The sequence below is a fragment of the Dendrobates tinctorius genome, unplaced genomic scaffold (genome assembly GCF_039654945.1).
Source record: "Dendrobates tinctorius isolate UK_male_01 unplaced genomic scaffold, ASM3965494v1 ptg000011l, whole genome shotgun sequence".
NCBI lineage: Eukaryota > Metazoa > Chordata > Amphibia > Anura > Dendrobatidae > Dendrobates > Dendrobates tinctorius.
In genome coordinates, this window is record NW_027361679.1 from 131,095,748 (window position 1) to 131,115,293 (window position 19,546).

At 42.2% G+C, this 19,546-nt stretch overlaps 1 protein-coding gene across 1 annotated transcript in view; it reads right to left on the reverse strand.

Moving 5' to 3' along the window:
• Positions 1-19,546, reverse strand: part of TMEM59L (transmembrane protein 59 like) — a 120,739-nt gene that overhangs the window by 88,207 nt on the left and 12,986 nt on the right. The window contains exon 2 of the mRNA XM_073548022.1: positions 5,049-5,154. Coding sequence (XP_073404123.1) covers positions 5,049-5,154 — 106 coding nt within the window. The remainder of the gene's footprint in view (positions 1-5,048; positions 5,155-19,546) is intronic.

Sequence of the window (19,546 nt, forward strand, 5' to 3'; positions counted from 1 at the left end):
CTTCTCAAAACTCAAATTAGTTGAAAACCGATTAAGGACATCCATGAAGCAGGAACGACTTGTAAATTTGGCTATCATTAGCATCGAGTCAGATATACTGCGTGAATTGGACTTTAGTGACATCATTAGTAATTTTGCAGCACGGAAATCAAGGAAAGTGCCTGGATTGTAAAAAATGAATGATTTTACCTGAATTACTCTGCGCAAATGATTTTTGTAAATAAAATTGCATTCGTTTCATTTTGTGTTTTTGCATTACATATTGCAACACCTTGAAAAATGGGCCTCCCTCCAAAATGGGCCCCGGGCCACCCACCTCTTAAATCCGGCCCTGACAGGACCACTTAGGAGTGTGATGCACAATTTGATATGGAGCAAGTCTAATTTTAACAGAGATTATACAAACATGCAGATGTGCTTCCAAATGCTTAGTGGTTGGTCCCCAGTTATAGCAAGTGTCAAGGCTTTCGTCTATAAACCCTGCCCCTTGCCTTCCAATCAGTCTTAATTAATGGATTCTGCGTTTACCAATAAATCACTTTCTGTACTCTCCTTCATAGCAAAGCAGGAAAGAAGAGGCACGTGTTAGGGTTTACGGAAAAGAGCAAAAAGACTCCTTAATTTTGCCGATTGGCACAAGGAGTCAGACCCAGCACCAATGGAATTACGATGGCCTAATGATAGGTCATTATAACAATGTTGTAGAAACAAAACACCTTACATTCATTGCCAAATATAAACACTTGTGTTTAATTGGCTTTTATTTCATAACAATAACTTAACACTAGAAATGAGTGAATATTTCTATGTTCGATTTGGATCACAATCGCCGAATTTTCAATATTCGCCAATTTAATGTTGATTAAATTGTCGAATATATCCGAACATACACAGCACAAAAGTCGGTGTTTCCCATGCTGTGTGACAGTGTGGGAAACACTAGAGTAGTGCTTCTGATCGGCGGTGAAATCATCCCTGCCGGTCAGAGAACCGCAGTTCCCACATTGTCTTCTGACAGCGTGAGTGCACAGCTGTGATCAGATGTATAAAGTTTACTGGTGTCAGCTGATGGGACTACAGCTCCCATCATCCGACACCTGCTGCCGATAATAACAGTGAGAGCAGGAGCGGCGGATGGGAGTATTCATTAACCCCCGGCACACTGCGATCAAACATGATCGCAGTGTTCTGGGGCATAGCAAAGAATCGTGCAGGGAGGGGTTTCCCTGTGTGCTTCCCTGAGACCCTCGGAACAACACGTTGTGTTCGCGTTGTTCCGAGGGCCTCCTCCCTGCAGGCCCCCAGATCCAAGATGGCTGCGGGGGCCTTCTGGGTCCTGCAGGGAGGTGACTTCTCAATGCCTGCTGAGAGCAGGCGCTGAGAAGTCCCATGCACTGCCTGTCTGATCGCTAATCTGACACAGGGCATTGCAAAGTGTCAGATCAGCGATCTGACTTTATACAGTAATGTCCCACACTGTGACAATATAATAAAGTAAAAAATCGTGTAAAAATAATTTTTAAAAATTCCTCAAGAAAAAATAATATTCCCTCATAAATTCTTTTTTTGTAAATAAAAAAAACAATAAAAGTGCACATTTAGTATCACCGCATCCGTAACGACCCGCCCTATAAAACTGTCCCACTAGTTAACCTCTTTAGTGAACCCCTTCAAAAAAATGGCAAAAAACAATGCTTTATCATCATACTGCCGAACAAAAAGTGCAATAACACGCGATCAAAAAAACGTTATAAATAAACATGGTACTGCTGAAAATGCCATCTTGTTCTGCAAAAAATGAGCCACAATACAGCATCATCAGCGAAAAAATAAAAAAGTTATAGCTAGCAGAATAAAGCAATACAAACGTAATTATTTTTTATATAAAATTGTTTTTATAGTATAAAAGCGCCAAAACATAAAAGAAGATACAAATGAGGTATCACTGTCATCGTACTGACCCGAAGAATAAAACAGCTTTATCAATTTTACCACACACGGAACAGTGTAAACTCCCCCCCAAAGAAATTCATGAAATGCTGGTTTTTGTTCATTCTGCGTCCCAAAAAATGGTACCAATAAAAACGTCAACTCGTCCCGCAAAAAATAAGATGACTCTGTGGGCCAAAATATTGAAAAATTATAGCTCTCAAAATGTGGTGATGCAAAAACTATTTTTTGCAATAAAAAGCATCTTTTAGTGTGTGACAGCTTCCAAACATAAAAACCTGCTATAAATAGTAAATCAAACCCCCCTTTATCACCCCTTTAGTTAGGGAAAAATAAAAACAATTAAAAAAGATATATTTATTTCCATTTTCCCACTGGGGTTAGGGCTAAGGTTGGGATTAGGGTTAGGGGTGTGTTGGGGTTAGGGTTGGAGTTAGAATTTGGGGGGTTTCCACTGTTCAGGCACATCAGGGGCTCTCCAAATGCGATATGGCGTATGATCTCAATTCCAGCCAATTCTGCATTGAAAAAGTCAAACGGTGCTCCTTCCCTTCCAAGCTCTGCCATGAGCCCAAACAGTGGTTTACCCCCACATATGGGGTATCAGCCTACTCAGGACAAATTGCACAACAACTTTTGGGGTCCAATTTCTCCTGTTACCCTTGGGAAAATAAAAAATTGAGGGCAAAAATATCATTTTTGTGGAAAAAAGTATGATTTTTTTTATTTTTATGGCTCTACGTTATAAACTTCTGTGAAGCACTTGGGGGTTCAAAGTGCTCACCACACATCTAGATAAGTTCCTTGGGGGTCTAGTTTCCAAAATAGGGTCACTTGTTGGGGGTTTCCACTGTTTAGGCACATCAGGGTATCTCAAAACGCGGCATGACACCCGCAGAATATTCCATCATAGTCTGCATTTGAAAATGTCACTTCCCTTCTAAGCCCCGATTTGTGTCCATACAGTAGTATTCTGCCACATATGCGGTATCAGCGTACTCAGGACAAATTGAACAACTTTTAGGGTCCAATTTCACCTGTTACCTTTGGGAAAATAAAAAATTGGGGACTAAAAGATCATGTTTGTGGAAAAAATATGATTTTTTTTATTTTCACGCCTGGGTGTTATAAACTTCTGTGAAGCACTTGGGGGTTCAAAGTGTTCACCACACATCTAGATAAGTTCCTTGGGGGTCTAGTTTCCAAAATGGTGTCATTTGTTGGGGTTTCCACTATTTAGGCACATCAGGGGCTCTCCAATCGCGACATGGCATCCAGCCAATTCTGCGTTGAAAAAGTCAAATGGCGCTCCTTCCCTTCCGAACTCTGCCATGCGCCCAGTGGTTTATTCCCACATATGGGGTATCATCGTACTCAGGACAGATTGCACAATAACTTTTGGGGTCCTGTTTCCCTTGGGAAAATAAAAATTGAGGGTGAAAAGATCATTTTTGTGGAAAAAACATGATTTTTTAATTTTACGGCTGTACGTTATCAACTTCTGGAAAGCCCTTCGGGGTTCAAAGTTTTCACCACACATCTAGATAAGTTCCTTGGGGGGACTAGTTTCCAAAACGGGGTCACTTGTGGTTTTTTTTCACTGTTTAGGCACATCAGGGGCTCTCCAAACGCGACATGGCGTCCAATCTCAATTCCAGTCAATTTTGCGTTGAAAAAGTCAAATGGTGCTCCTTCCCTTCCGAGCTCTGCCATGTGCCAAAACAGTGGTCCCCCTCCACATATCAGGTATCAGCGTACTCAGGACAAATTGCAAAATAACTTTTGCGGTCCAATTTCTCCTGTTACCCTTGGTAAAATAAAAAAAATTGGACCTGAAGTAATTTTTTTGTGAAAAAAAGTTAAATGTTCATTTTTTATTAAACATTCAAAAATTTCCTGTGACGCACCTGAAGGGTTAATAAACTTCTTGAATGTGGTTTTGAGCACCTTGAGGGGTGCAGTTTTTAGAATGGTGTCACTTTTGGGCATTTTCTATCATATAGACCCTCAAAGTGACTTCAAATGTGAGGTGGTCACTAAAAAAAAATGGTGTTGTAAAAATGAGAAATCGCTGGTCAAATTTTAACCCTTATAACTTCCTAACAAAAAAAAATTTTGGTTCCAAAATTGTGCTGATGTAAAGTAAACATGTGTGAAATTACTTAAGTATTTTGTGTGCCATATCTCTGTGATTTAAGAGCATGACAATGAAAAGTTGGAAAATTGCAAAATATTCAAATTTTTTGCCAAATTTATGTTTTTTTCACAAGTGAACGCAAGTTATAGCAAAGAAATTTTACCACTATCATGAAGTAAATATGTCACAAGAAAACAATGTCATAATCACCAGGATCCATGGAAGAGTTCCAGAGTTATTACCTCATAAAGGGACAGTGGTCAGAATTGTAAAAATTGGCCCGGTCATTAACGTGCAAACCACCCATGGGGGGGGTAAAGGGGTTAAATAATTAAAAACACATGGCGTGGGGACCCCTCTATACTTGTTAACCAGCCTTGCTGAAGCTGACAGCAGAGGGTTGCAGCCCCCAGCTGTGAGTTTTGCCTGGCTGGTTATCAAAAATACAGGGGAACCCACACAGTTTTTTTTTTATATTTAATTATTTATTTACAGCGCAGGTTCGACTGATGAAGGCCGGCGTCACCCTACCATAGAATACAGGCAAGTGCTATGTGAGTAAACATCGCACAGCACTCGGCCCAGTGTTAATCTATGGGGCAGCTCACATCAGAACTTTTTTTCTCAGCATGCTTGTAAAATCGCAGCAAGCTGAGATTGTCATCAAAATTCGACAAAGACTCGCCAATGGAAGCCTATGGGTGCGAGAAAAGAATCACATAGCACTCGGACCATGCAAGTGCTGTCTGATTTTTTACGCACCAATGTCCTTTGAAAAGCCGGCCACTCATGTGCCGTGTACAGTGTAGAAAAATTCTTGTGTGCCGATCACAAATCCGAATGTGCCATATTCGTGCCGAATTTATGTTTGGCGATCGTTTTCTGAAGATATTCGCTCATCTCTACTCAACACCATTATTTGGCAAATGGAAATATATCCTTCCGTTTCTTCCATAATTACCTGACTCGCATTCAGCTGTAGTGGTATTGATATCAGCAGTGACATCCACAAAGTGGCAAATGGAAAAAAGTCTGCACCCTCTGTAGCAGGCACCGAGGACGTCATCCTGTAGGGAAAGAAAAGCAGGGTGGATTCAGTTCTTTTCACTTTGTATAGGATGTGTTATGTGTCTGGTACAGGGCCAGTTTTAGGCAAACTGGGGTCCTAGGCAAAAGTTTAAAATGGGGCCCCAAATGCTAACATATTGCATATCACACAGAAGCATTTCGGTTGTAGTTATGTGCGCTGTGTTCAGGCCGCTAAACGAGTGTGATCGACAATATTGAAATTGTGAAATTGATTGTCAATCAGTGTTGCTTCCTAAGTGGACAGTTTGATTTCACAGAAGTTTGACTTACTTGGAGATATATTCTGCTTTTTAAGTGTTCCCTTTATTTTTTTGAGCAGTATATATATATACAGTCATATGTAAATGTTTGGGCACCCCTATTAATGTTAACCTTTTTTCTTTATAACAATTTTGGTTTTTGCAACAGGTATTTCAGTTTCATATATCTAATAACTGATGGACTCAGTTATATTTCTGGATTCAAATGAGGTTTATTGTACTAACAGAAAATGTGCAATCTGCATTTAAACAAAATTTGACCGGTGCAAAAGTATGGGCACCCTTATCATTTTCTTGATTTGAACACTCCTAACTACTTTTTACTGACTTTCTGAAGCACTAAATTGGTTTTGTAACCTCATTGAGCTTTGAACTTCATAGCCAGGTGTATCAAATCATGAGAAAAGGTATTTAAGGTGGCCACTTGCAAGTAGTTCTCCTATTTGATTCTCCTATGAAGAGTGGCATCATGGGCTGCTCAAAACAACTCTCAAATGATCTGAAAACCAAGATTATTCAACATAGCTTTTCAGGGGGAAGGATACAAAAAGTTGTCTCAGAGATTTAACCTGTCAGTTTCCACTGTGAGGAACATAGTAAGGAAATGGAAGAACACAGGTACAGTTCTTGTTAAGCCCAGAAGTGGCAGGCCAAGAAAAATATCAGAAAGGCAGACAAGAAGAATGGTGAGAACAGTCAAGGACAATCCACAGACCACCTCCAAAGACCTGCAGCATCATCTTGCTGCAGATGGTGTCACTGTGCATCGGTCAACAATACAGTGCACTTTGCACAAGGAGAAGCTGTATGGGAGAGTGATGCGAAAGAAGCCGTTTCTGCAAGCACGCCACAAACAGAGTCGCCTGAGGTATGCAAAAGCACATTTGGACAAGCCAGTTACATTTTGGAAGAAGGTCCTGTGGACTGATGAAACAAAGATTGAGTTGTTTGGTCATACAAAAAGGCGTTATGCATGCGCTGTATTGTTGACCGATGCACAGTGACACCATCTGCAGCAAGATGATGCTGCAGGTCTTTGGAGGTGGTCTGTGGATTGTCCTTGACTGTTCTCACCATTCTTCTTCTCTGCCTTTCTGATATTTTTCTTGGCCTGCCACTTCTGGGCTTAACAAGAACTGTACCTGTGTTCTTCCATTTCTTTACTATGTTCCTCACGGTGGAAACTGACTGGTTAAATCTCTGAGACAACTTTTTGTATCCTTCCCCTGAAAAGCTATGTTGAATAATCTTTGTTTTCAGATCATTTGAGAGTTGTTTTGAGGAGCCCATGATGCCACTCTTCATAGGAGAATCAAATAGGAGAACTACTTGCAAGTGGCCACCTTAAATACCTTTTCTCATGATTTGATACACCTGGCTATGAAGTTCAAAGCTCAATGAGGTTACAAAACCAATTTAGTGCTTCAGGAAGTCAGTAAAAAGTAGTTAGGAGTGTTCAAATCAAGAAAATGATAAGGGTGCCCATACCTTTGCACCGGTCAAATTTTGTTTAAATGCAGATTGCACATTTTCTGTTAGTACAATAAACCTCATTTGAATCCAGAAATATAACTGAGTCCATCAGTTATTAGATATATGAAACTGAAATACCTGTTGCAAAAACCAAAATTGTTATAAAGAAAAAAGGTTAACATTAATAGGGGTGCCCAAACTTTTACATATGACTGTATATATATATATATACACATATATATGTATACACTAGATGGAGGTCCAATGCTATTGTATCGGGAGGGCGGTAATGTCACGATGGGTGCAGGCTTTGCAGCGTTGAGAATCTCTCCCCCCATGTGCTCACCCACCGATCCACTCTCTCTTTCCCCATGTGCTGACTTCTCCTGTCTGTGCTCTCTTCTTTGACCTGTCTACCCCATGTTCTATTCCCCTTGTTTGCTGTCTCTCTCCTTCCTGTGTTCTCCCATCATGTGCTGTCCCGTTTGAGCTGTCTCCCCCTGTGCTCTGTCTCTCTCACCTGTGTGTCTGACCGTGTACAGAACATACCAAAGCTCCTGGGCAGGGGAGGAAGCAAAAGACAATACTGACATTACAGCAGGAGATCGCAGAGGATACATTTTGTGAGGTAAAATATTGTGAAATATTTACCTCACAAAATGAATCCTCTGATCCCTTGCTGTAATGTCAGTATTGTCTTTTGTTTCCTCCCCTTCCCAGGAGATGTGGTATGCTCCATAAACGGTCATAAACTGGACTATGGGATGAAGGATATGTATGATGTGTATACGGGCATGGGACTATGGGATGGAGGATGTGTGATGGGTATATGGGCACTGGACTATGGGATGGAGGATATGTATGACGGGTATATGGGCACGGGACTATGGGATGGCGGCTATGTATGATGGGTATATGAGCATGGGACTATGAGATGAAGGATGTGTGATGGGTATATGGGCACTCGACTATGGGATGGTGAATATGTATGATGGGTATATGGGCATGGGACTATGGGATGGAGGATGTGTGATGGGTATATGCGCATGGGACTATGGGATGGAGGATGTGTGATGGGTATATGGGCACTTGACTATGGTATGGAGGATATGTATGATGGGTATATGGGCACGGACCTATGGGATCGTGGATATGTATGATGGGTATATGGGCACTTGACTATGGTATGGAGGATATGTATGATGGGTATATGGGCACGGACCTATGGGATCGTGGATATGTATGATGGGTATATGGGCATGGGACTATGGGATGGAGAATGTGTGATGGGTATATGGCATGGGACTATGGGATGGAGGATGTGTGATGGGTATATGGGCACTCGACTATGGGATGGAGGATATGTATGATGGGTATATGGGCACGGGCCTATGGGATCGTGGATGTGTATGATGGGTATATGGGCACGGGACTATGGGATGGAGGATAATTATAATTTGCTCTAACTAACCACAGTTAGTTACTATGCCCGGGCAGTGCCGGGCTCTTCAGCTAGTATATATATATATATACTAGCTGAAGAGCCCAGTGTTGCCCGGGCACAGTAACTAACTGTGATTAGATATAGCAAATTATAATGATTATATTGCACATAAACACATTTCACATCATATATTCAACACGACAGATTTGCAACACAAATTAACTAAACGATTACCCAAGTATTGATAGTATTTTATTTTCAACTCATTCAAGAGCCTTTTGATAAACATTTTTTGTTTTTCCTTTCAGTGCAAAGATGAACAGATTTTTGGCAGTTCCAACTCTTGAACAAGCAATGTAAAGTTGACCATGAAAAAAGCATGGATATTGCAAATCGATCCCTACTAGTATAGAGGACTGTCCCTGAGCATTGTTAATGGACATTGGAAATGCCAGTCGAAGTGGAAACTGAAGGCGTTTAAGATCAAAAGTAACATCAGATGGAATGAGTGGAATTTTTGGAATGAAAATGTCCTCTCCTCTGGCACATCCTGTTGCTAATGTTAGGAGTGGCGGAAGGCACGAAATAAAAATATAAGTAAAGTGCCTTCGCCACTCAGGGTCCACCGTGTGGAGGATGGAAAACCGCAGCTAAGTGATGACAGAACAATCTGGCGGTAGTGTGCACGGGGTTAAACTACACCCAAAGTGCACAGCACAGACTCTGTTGAACTCACAGAGTCGTATAGACAAATAATAAATATAAGTATGCTGAACCTGTTAGGTGCACAGGAATTCAGCAGCACACAGACGGTAAATGGTCACCGGAGTAGTTAAAATATGACAGCACTACACCCGCAGAGACCTACCGTGGAGACAAGTGTGCACAGCGTTGCAACCGCAAACGCGCTAGCTGCTACTGCAGCGCGGCGTGGATAGTGCCGCCTAGTGACACCGCTGGTAATGCAGGCGCGATGTCAGACGCTAAGCTGCTGAGGTAGATGGAGCAATTGCGTGCTGGCGCTAGCGTTGCTACTGGCAGAACTCAAACACTCACACAAACGTAGTATCAGAAGAATGGGGGTTTCAAATGAGTCATTCCCCAGTCCAAGCATCCATCAACAAACATACAGCAGCAAGTATGAATATACTAGCGCATGGCGGAACAGCCATGCGCGCTTGTTATAGCGAACAGGACCTTCCGGAAATCTCCAAGGCTCCAGGAAGAGCCAATAGGATTTGACACAGGACCTGAGCACCTGACTCCCGAACTCCAATGGGAGTTCATCCCATGAGCATGCTCAGATGAGGGAACAAAGGACTTAGCCTCTGGAGAGAGTTGCCACAGGGCAATGTCCTCTGCAATCTCCTCTGCAGCAGGGAAAGTGCAGGAGACTGCAGAATGTGAGGATCTAGATTTCAGCAAAGGAGAGGCAGAAATCTGACTCCTAACAGCTGAGCTGTGTATCTAACCCTATCCTGTGGGATACTGTCTGCTGAGCCATGTATCTAATCCTATCATGTGTGATACTATGTGCTGAGCTGTGTATCTAATCCTTTCCTGTGTGATACAGCCTGTTGAGCTTGTTGTTGAGTTTGTGTTAGGATCATGCAGGGTTATCGGTAGAGACTGCCCTCAGTGGGAGGAGTATCCAGGGAATTAGAGAGAGAGTGAGTAAGGAGAGGTGTGAGGGAAGTAAAACAGTGAGATGTCAAGTTCAGTTTGGTGTGGGATATCTGGCACAAGATGGGCAAGATCGATAGATAGCTGTGCAGTCCAATTTTTTCCACAGACCCATGGGCTTGCATTGCCGATTTTGATGCGACACTAAAAATTAGACTTCAGCAATATTGGTCCGAGGAAAAAAGTCAGACATTTGCATAGTCCCACAGAATAACATTGGAATGAATGCTATTCGTGAAAACCATATATAGCACTCATTTGATATAATCGGATGTATGCATAAGGTATAACAAATAGAAGCTCTGTACTCTCTCTGACAGTTTATAAAGCCCAGGGAAAACTTAAACAGTGAAGTATGACATCACTTAACCCCTTCAAGACCTTGTATGCACCCATTACGTCATGTTGAGTAGTACTTCCTGACCTATGACATACTGGGTACGTCATAGCGATTTTGCACGCACAGGAGCTGTGTGTGTGCGATCACTACTGGGAGTTCAGCTGACATCTGGCTCTCACTGCCGGCACCACTCCCAGCGATTTAACCCCCTAAATGCTGCGACTCATATCGATTGCAACATTTAGAAAGCAGGCAGAGGGAGAAGGCTCCTCTGCCCTCCGATCGCCGTGATCGTGGGGGCCCGATCATTGCCATGGTGACCTGATGTCATCATGACAACATCCAGGTCACCGGGCTATAGCAAGCCTCCTAGACAATGCACAGAGCATGGTCTAAGGGGCTTGTATCAGTGCAGAACTGACATTTATATCCATTGCAATGCTCATGCATTGCAATGGTTTATAACAGTGATCAGAGAGCAAAAAGTGAAAATCCCGTAAAAATACTAAGTCATAAAGTTAAAAAAATGTAAAAAATAAAAACAAGACAAAATTATATATATGTGTATATATATAAAACCCATAAATTTGTATTTGTATGTAAAAAAAAGTACACCCCAAAAAAGTCACGTTAGTTAACCCCTTCAGTGAAAAGCATAAAAAGGGACAAAAGTTATGCCTTTTCAGCATACCGTCTAACAAAAAGTGGAATAAAACACGATCAAAAAGACGAATGTAAATAAAAATGGTATTGCTGAAAACTTCATCTTGTCCTGCAAAAACAAGCTGCCATACAGCTTTGCCAATGGAAAAATAAAAGTTATAGCTCTCAGAATAAAGCGATGCAAAATGTATTATTTTTTCTATAAAATAGTTTTTATTGTGTAAAAGCCAAAACATAAAAAAAATATAAATGGGGCATTGTAATCGTATTAATCTGAAGAATAAAGATGCCATATTAACTTTACCACATGGAGAGAGGTATGAAAAAAACAAAAACTATTCCTAATTGCTGTTTTTTGTTCATTCTGCCTCCCAAACATAGGAATAGAACATGATTAAAAAACGTTACGTGCCGAAAATGGTACGAGTAAAAATGTCAACTAATCCTGCAAAAAATAAGCTGTTACATGACTCTGGCAACAAAAATATGGAAAACTTATAGCTCTTAAAATATGGCAATGCAAAAAATAGTTTTGAAAAAAAAGGTCTTTTAATGTGTGACAGCAGCCAAATATAAAAAAAAAGATTTAAATCTGATATCGCTATAATCACACCAACCCGAAGAATAAAGTCATCTAATCTAATATATAAAGCTCAAGTGTGTGTGTGTATGTATGTATGTATGTATGTGTGTATGTATGTGTGTATGTCCGGGATTGGCATCCGCACCGTCGCAGCTACAGCCACAAAATTTGGCAGTCACACATCTGGACCCCGAGAGTGTCCTAGGCTATGTTGTGAGGCAAAATTTTAACCCCGCGCGTTCCAATTCACCAAACAATTTTGCCCCTTCTACATAATGGGGAAAAAGTGTGTGTGTGTCAAGCCCCGCCCCTCATTATGATGTCATAATGGTTGCCATGGCGATGCTGATGTCATCATAGGTTGCAAGCCCCACCGCTCATTATGATGTCATAATGGTTGACTATGGGATGGAGGATGTGTGATGGGTATATGGGCACTGGACTATGGGATGGAGGATATGTATGATGGGTATATGGGCACGGGACTATGGGATGGAGGATGTGTGATGGGTATATGGGCACTGGACTATGGGATGGTGGAGATGTTTGATGGGTATATGGGCACGGGGCTATGGGATGGAGGATATGTATGATGGGTATATGGGCATGGGACTATAATATGAAGGATGTGTGATGGGTATATGGGCACTCGACTATGGGATGGCGAATATGTATGATGGGTATATGGGCATGGGACTATGGGATGGAGGATGTGTGATGGGTATATGGGCACTCGACTATGGGATGGAGGATATGTATGATGGTTATATGGACACGGGCCTATGGGATCGTGGATATGTACGATGGGTATATGGGCACGGGACTATGGGATGGAGGATAATTATAATTTGCTATAACTAACCACAGCACAGTTAGTTACTATGCCCGGGCGGCGCTGGGCTCTTCAGCTAGTGACTTATTTAACACTAGAAACAGCATAAAAAATAAATAAAACCAATTCTTCACCTGCTGTTGATTTTTTTTATTCTACCACCCAAAGATTTCAGTAAGGCTCGGCTCACATTTATCCTACGCACTACGCTGAGCACTTACACCGAGGTTTCCATGTAAATCTCTGAAATACGTGATTCACAAGGATCCCCTGACGGAAGATTCTTTATTATGAGGAGGATGGTGACAGTGTAGACTCTGTCTTAGGCCGGGGTCACACTTGCGAGAAACTCATACGAGTCTCACGCCTCAATACCCGGCACTGCCGTGGGCACTCGGACCAGATTGCACAGCTGCACAGAAATACATGCAGCCGCACACTCCAGGCCCGAATGCTGGTGGGAGGGCCGGGTATTGAGACTCGAGACTCGTGCAATTTTCTCGCAAGTGTGACCCGGGCCTTACCTATAATCCGGCAGTGTCTGTCTTTTTAGGTGTGCATTCAAGCACAGTCTGCCACAGTTTTGGGCACTTCTGAAAAATAGGAAACTGCTAAACAGAAGCCAGATGGAGTACAGAGTAACTCTGCTGCTTCATTACAGTGGATGGATTCCTCGGGGTTTTCATTTGAATTATGTCACTCTGAGATTTTGATGGAAAGCTCAAAGTAAGTGCTCAGTGTAGAGAGCAGGATAAATGTGATCCTAAACGTTATGTAAATGTTCCAAAAAAAAGCTAGAACTCAATCCATAAAAAAACCAAGTCCCCACTCAGGTCCATTATCTATTAACCCCTTTACCCCAATGGTGGTGTGCATGTTAATGACCAGGCCAATTTTTACAATTCTGACCACTGTCCCTTTATGAGGTAATAACTCTGGAACGCTTCCATGGATCCCGGTGATTCTGACATTTTTTTTCTCATGAGATATTGTGCTTCATGTTAGTGGTAAAATTTCATTGATATCATTTGTGAAAAAAATGGAAATTTGGCGAAAATTTTGAAATTTTCTAACTTTGAATTTTCATGCCCTTATATCACAGAGATATGGCACACAAAATACAGTAACATTTCTCACATTTACTTTATATCAGCACAATTTTGGAACCAAAATTTTTTTTGTTAGGAAATTGTAAGGGTTAAAAGTTGACCAGCGATTTCTCATTTTTACAACACCATTTTTTTAGGGACCACATCACATTTGAAGTCACTTTGAGGGGTCTATATGATAGAAAATACTTAAGCGTGACACCATTCTAAAAACTGCACCCCTCAAGGTGCTCAAAACCATATTCAAGAAGTTTATTAACCCTTCAGGTGCTTCACAGGAATTTATTGAATGTTTAAAATAATGAATATTTAACTTTTTTTCACAAAAAAATTAATTCAAGTCCAATTTTTTTTATTTTACCAAGGGTAACAGGAGAAATTGGACTTAAAAAGTTATTGTGCAATTTGTCCTGAGTATGCTGATACATGATATTTTGGGGGAACCACTGTTTCGGCGCATGGCAGCGCTCGGAAGGGAAGGAGCACCGTTTGACTTTTTCAATGCAAAATTGGCTGGAATTGAGATCGGACACCATGTCGCATTTGGAGAGCCCCTGACGTGCCTAAACAGTGGAAACCCCCCCACAAGTGACCCCATTTTGGAAACTATACCCCCCAAGGAAGTTAAAGTTGTGGCCAAAAGTATTGACACCCCTGCAATTTTGTCAGATAATACTCAGTTTCTTCCTGAAAATTATTGCAAACACAAATTATTTGGTATTATTATCTTCATTTAATTTGTCTTAAATGAAAAAACACAAAAAGAATTGTCCTAAAGCCAAAATGGATATAATTCCACACCAAACATAAAAAAGAGGGTGGACAAAAGTATTGGCACTGTTTGAAAAATCATGTGATGCTTCTCTAATTTGTGTAATAAACAGCACCTGTAACTTACCTGTGGCACCTAACAGGTGTTGGCAATAACTAAATCACACTTGCAGCCAGTTGACATGGATTAAAGTTGACTCTGTCCTGTGTCCTTGTGTGTACCACATTGAGCACGGAGAAAAGAAAGAAGACCAAAGAACTGTCTGAGGACTTGAGAAACCAAATTGTGAGTAAGCATGAGCAATCTCAAGGCTACAAGTCCATCTCCAAAGACCTGAATGTTCCTGTGTCTACCGTGCGCAGTGTCATCAAGAAGTTTAAAGCCCATGGCACTGTGGCTAACCTCCCTAGATGTGGACGGAAAAGAAAAATTGACAAGAGATTTCAACGCAAGATTGTGCGGATATTGGATAAAGAACCTCGACTAACATCCAAACAAGTTCAAGCTGCCCTGCAGTCCGAGGGTACAACAGTGTCAACCCATAATATCCGTCGGCGTCTGAATTAAAAGTGACTGTATGGTAGGAGACCCAGGAAGACCCCACTTCTTACCCCGAGACATAAAAAAGCCAGGCTGGAGTTTGCCAAAACTTACCTGAAAAAGCCTAAAACGTTTTGGAAGAATGTTCTCTGGTCAGATGAGACAAAAGTAGAGCTTTTTGGGCAAAGGCATCAACATAGAGTTTACAGGAGAAAAAAGAGGCATTCAAAGAAAAAAACACGGTCCCTACAGTCAAACATGGCGGAGGTTCCCTGATGTTTTGGGGTTGCTTTGCTGCCTCTGGCACTGGACTGCTTGACCGTGTGCATGGCATTATGAAGTCTGAAGACTACCAACAAATTTTGCAGCATTATGTAGGGTCCAGTGTGAGAAAGCTGGGTCGCCCTCAGAGGTCATGGGTCTTCCAGCAGAACAATGACCCAAAACACACTTCAAAAAGCACTAGAAAATGGTTTGAGAGAAAGCACTGGAGACTTCTAAGGTGGCCAGCAATGAGTCCAGACCTGAATCCCATAGAACACCTGTGGAGAGATCTAAAAATGGCAGTTTGGAGAAGGCACCCTTCTAATATCAGGGACCTGGAGCAGTTTGCCAAAGAAGAATGGTCTAAAATTCCAGCAGAGCATTGTAAGAAACTCATTGATGGCTACCGGAAGCGGTTGGTCGCAGTTATTTTGGCTAAAGGTTGTGCAATCAAGTATTAGGCTGAGGGTGCCAATACTTTTATCTGGCCCATTTTTGGAGTTTTGTGTGAAATGATCAATGTTTTGCTTTTTGCTTCATTCTCTTTTGTGTTTTTTTCATTTAAGACAAATTAAATGAAGATAATAATACCAAAGAATTTGTGATTGCAATCATTTTCAGGCAAAATTGCAGGGGTGTCAATACTTTTGGCCACAACTGTATCTAGATGTGTGGTGAGAACATTAAACCCCCAAGGGCTTCACAGAAGTTTATAGCATACAGCCGTAAAATTAAAAAATCATATTTTTTCCATAAAAATGATCTTTTCAACCCCAATTTTTATTTTCCCAAGGGAAACAGGACCCCAAAAGGTACTTTGAAATTTGTCCTGAGTACGCTGATACACCATATGTGGGGGTAAACCACTGTTTGGGTGCATGGCAGACCTCGGAAGGGAATGAGCACAGTTTGACTTTTTCAACGCAAAATCGGATGCCATGTCTCGTTTGGAGAGCCCCTGATGTCCCTGAACAGTGGAAATCCCCCACAAGTGACCCCATTTTGGAAACTAGACCCCCCAAGGAACTTATCTAGATGTGTTGTGAGCACTTTGAACCCCCAAGTGCTTCACAGAAGTTTCTAACGCCTGGGTGTGAAAATAAAAAAAATCATATTTTTTCCGCAAACATGATCTTTTAGTCCCCAATTTTTTTTATTTCCCCAAGGGTAACAGAAGAAATTGGACACCAAAAGTTATTGTGCAATTTGTCCTGAGTAGGCTGATACCCCATATGTGGGGGAAACCACTGTTCGTGCGCATGGCAGAGCTTGGAAGGGAAAGAGCACCGTTTGGCTTTTTCAACGCAGAATTGACTGTAATTGAGATCAGATGCCATGTCGCGTTTGGAGAGCCCCTGATGTGCCAGAACAGTGGAAACCCCCCAATTCTAACTTCAACCCTAACCCCAACACACCCCAAACCCTAATCCCTAATCCCAACCCTAACCCTAGCCCTAACCCTAGCGGGAAAATGGAAATAAATACTTTTTTTTAATTTTATTATTTTTCCCTAACTAAGGGGGTGATAAAGGGGGGCTTGATTTACTATTTATAGCGGGTTTTAATGTTTGGCAGCTGTCACATGCTAAAAGACGCTTTTTATTGCAAAAAATAGTTTTTGTATCACCACATTTTGAGAGCTATAATTTTTCAATGTTTTGACCCACAGAGTCATGTGAGGTCTTTTTTTTTGCGGGACGAGTTGACGTTTTTTGGTACCATTTTCGGGCACATGACATTTTTTGATCGCTTTTTATTTCGATTTTTGGCATGCAGAATGAACAAAAACCAGCAATTCATGAATTCCTTTTGGGAGGACGTTTACACCGTTCCGCGTGTGGTAAAATTGATAAAGTACTTTTATTCTTTGGGTTAGTACGATGACAGCGATACCTCACTTATATCTTTTTTTATATAATAAAAACAATTTTATATAAAAAATAATTATTTTTTGCATCACTTTATTCTACGAGCTATAACATTTTTATTTTTTCGCTGATGATGCTGTGTGTTGGCTTGTTTTTTGAGGGACAAGATGATGTTTTCAGCGGTACCATGTTTTTTTATATCCGTCTTTTTGATCGCGTGTTATTGCACTTTTTGTTCGGCGGTGTGATGATAAAGCATTGTTTTTTGCCTTGTTTTTTTTTTAAGATGTTCACTAAAGGGGTTAACTAGTGGGACAGTTGTATAGGGCGAGTTGTTACGGACGCGGCGATACTAAATATGTGTACTTTTGTTTTTTATTTACAAAAAAAACGAATTTATTAGGGAATTTTTTTATTTTTTATTTAGGAATTTTTGAAAAATTATTTTTACACTTTTTTTTTTAGTTTATTACATTGTCCGGGGGGCATTACTATATAGTGTCAGATCACTGATCTGACATTTTGTACTGCACTGTGTCAGATCAGCGATCTGACAAGCAGCGCAGGCGGCTTCTCAGCGCCTGATCCCAGGTACAAGACGGTGAAGAGGAAGAATCACTTGTTCCATTCTCTGACGTGGAAAGTTTGCTGTCCGACAGGTCAAGGAACCCTGATCCATTGGAAGATGCCCCTGAGGTACTCCAGCCGGAAGCGATGGACTGCGAAGACGAAGAACCACTGGCTTCGCTCCCTAAAGTGGAAGATTTGCCGCCCGACAGCCCCAGAGATCTTGACCGGTTGGAAGAGGCGAAGCAGCTGTGTGAAACAGCGAGTGAGGCTAAAGCTGCTGCTGCTGAGGTCCAGGACAAGGCTGAAGGTGAAGTTCCAGAAACTAATGGTGCCTGCAACAGAGAAAAATGCTGCTGCTGAGACCCAAGAGGAAGCTGCAGAGGTGGAAGAAATCATGGGAGTGATGGAGACTAAACCAGAGATCTCTCCGAAAGCTGAGGAGTCTGCGCAAGAAGTCCCTAAGGTTTCCGAAAAAGATGAAGAAAAGGACGAACCGACTGCTCAGACATCTGCTGACAACAAAGCCAAGAGGAAGAAGACGAAAGGGTGAATGTGATTGATGTTGCAGAGAAACTGGACAAACCCTTTTGTCCCACCACTTCGGGGTGGAGTGACCTCTACAGGCCATACTGGGAGAAGATGGAGCCAGAAAGGCAGGAGGAGTTGCGGAAATTGTGCGCAGTAGTCGGCACTCAGACGAACAGTGGGAAGGACGACGAAACCTCGCCCGTGGAATGGCGAGTTAAAAGAGAGGGGGAATGTGGGGAAGTGAACCGACCGTGGGTACCTGCATGCTGGGTCCGGAACTTGAGAGGCTGCATCTCCTGTCCCCGGGGGGAAGCCTGAGTGACAGGGGGCGGGGAGACCCGGGAGAGCGTGCGCAGGAGGGCAAAGCAAAAAAGAGGAAACGCGCAAAAAAGAGGGGTTTGGCGCCATTGGAGGGCAGCATGCAGGAGAATGGTGAGGCGTGCACATGGTTTCCTGTTGTGGATTCTCTCTCTCTGGCTTACCTCTGGTGATTACTGAAGGTAGTGGAGCTGGTCAGATTGACAGAGGGCTTGCGAGTTCTCTTTCTGGGCTCCCTCTGGTGGTTACTGGAGGTAGTGGAGCTGATCTGATTGACAGAGACTTGCCACCTGATAATGAGGAAGACGATTGGAGATCTGGGGTTTCTGATTGGGATTTAAGACAGCTGACTCCCTCTATCGCTGCTGGTGATTTTCTTCCTGTGCCTTCTGAGGTCTGATGTCTCCTGCTCTGTCCATGCATGGTTCAGCTAAGTGATTCATTTGCTATTCTGTTTGCATTTGATCTGGTTTTGTCTATCTCTGCTTTGTGCGGGTCAGCCAGCTCTGGATGGGGCTGTGCTGAATCACCGCCCATATGTTACTGCTTGTGCCAGTTTGTTTTGTCCCCTGTTATATTGGTCTCTTTTTGCTTTGCTTTCAGAATATACCAGAGTGCTGATTTAGTGGGGGCGAAGCCGTACGACTTCAGTGTTTTTGTGCATCAGACGTGTTGGACTTTTTGCAGGGTTTTTTGCGTGATTGCAGAAAGTGTCTTCCCTTTCCTGTCCTGTCTAGTTAGTGTGGGCCCTTTGTTTGCTCAGTCTATTTTCCTGCCTGTGTTTGTGTTTTCATCTTGTCTCACCGATAATATATGTTTGGGGGCTATATATTCCTTTGGGGTCTGCTCCGGGGCAGTTTAGATTTCCCCTTTCTTGCTTTAGGCTTAGTTAGCTCTCCGGCTGTGCCGAGGCGTCTAAGATCATCGTAGGTACGCTCCACGGCTACTGCTAGTTGTGTGGACAGGATCAGGGGTCTGCAATCCGCTTAGCTACCAACCTCTCTGGTTTTCTGTGGCTTAGCCTGGGCCTGTTATTCTCCTCGGTGACCCATTCATAACAGTTTCCCCCTCCCTCACCAGAGCGTACCGGGGCAGTGACAGGTGGTGCTGCACCCAATGAGAG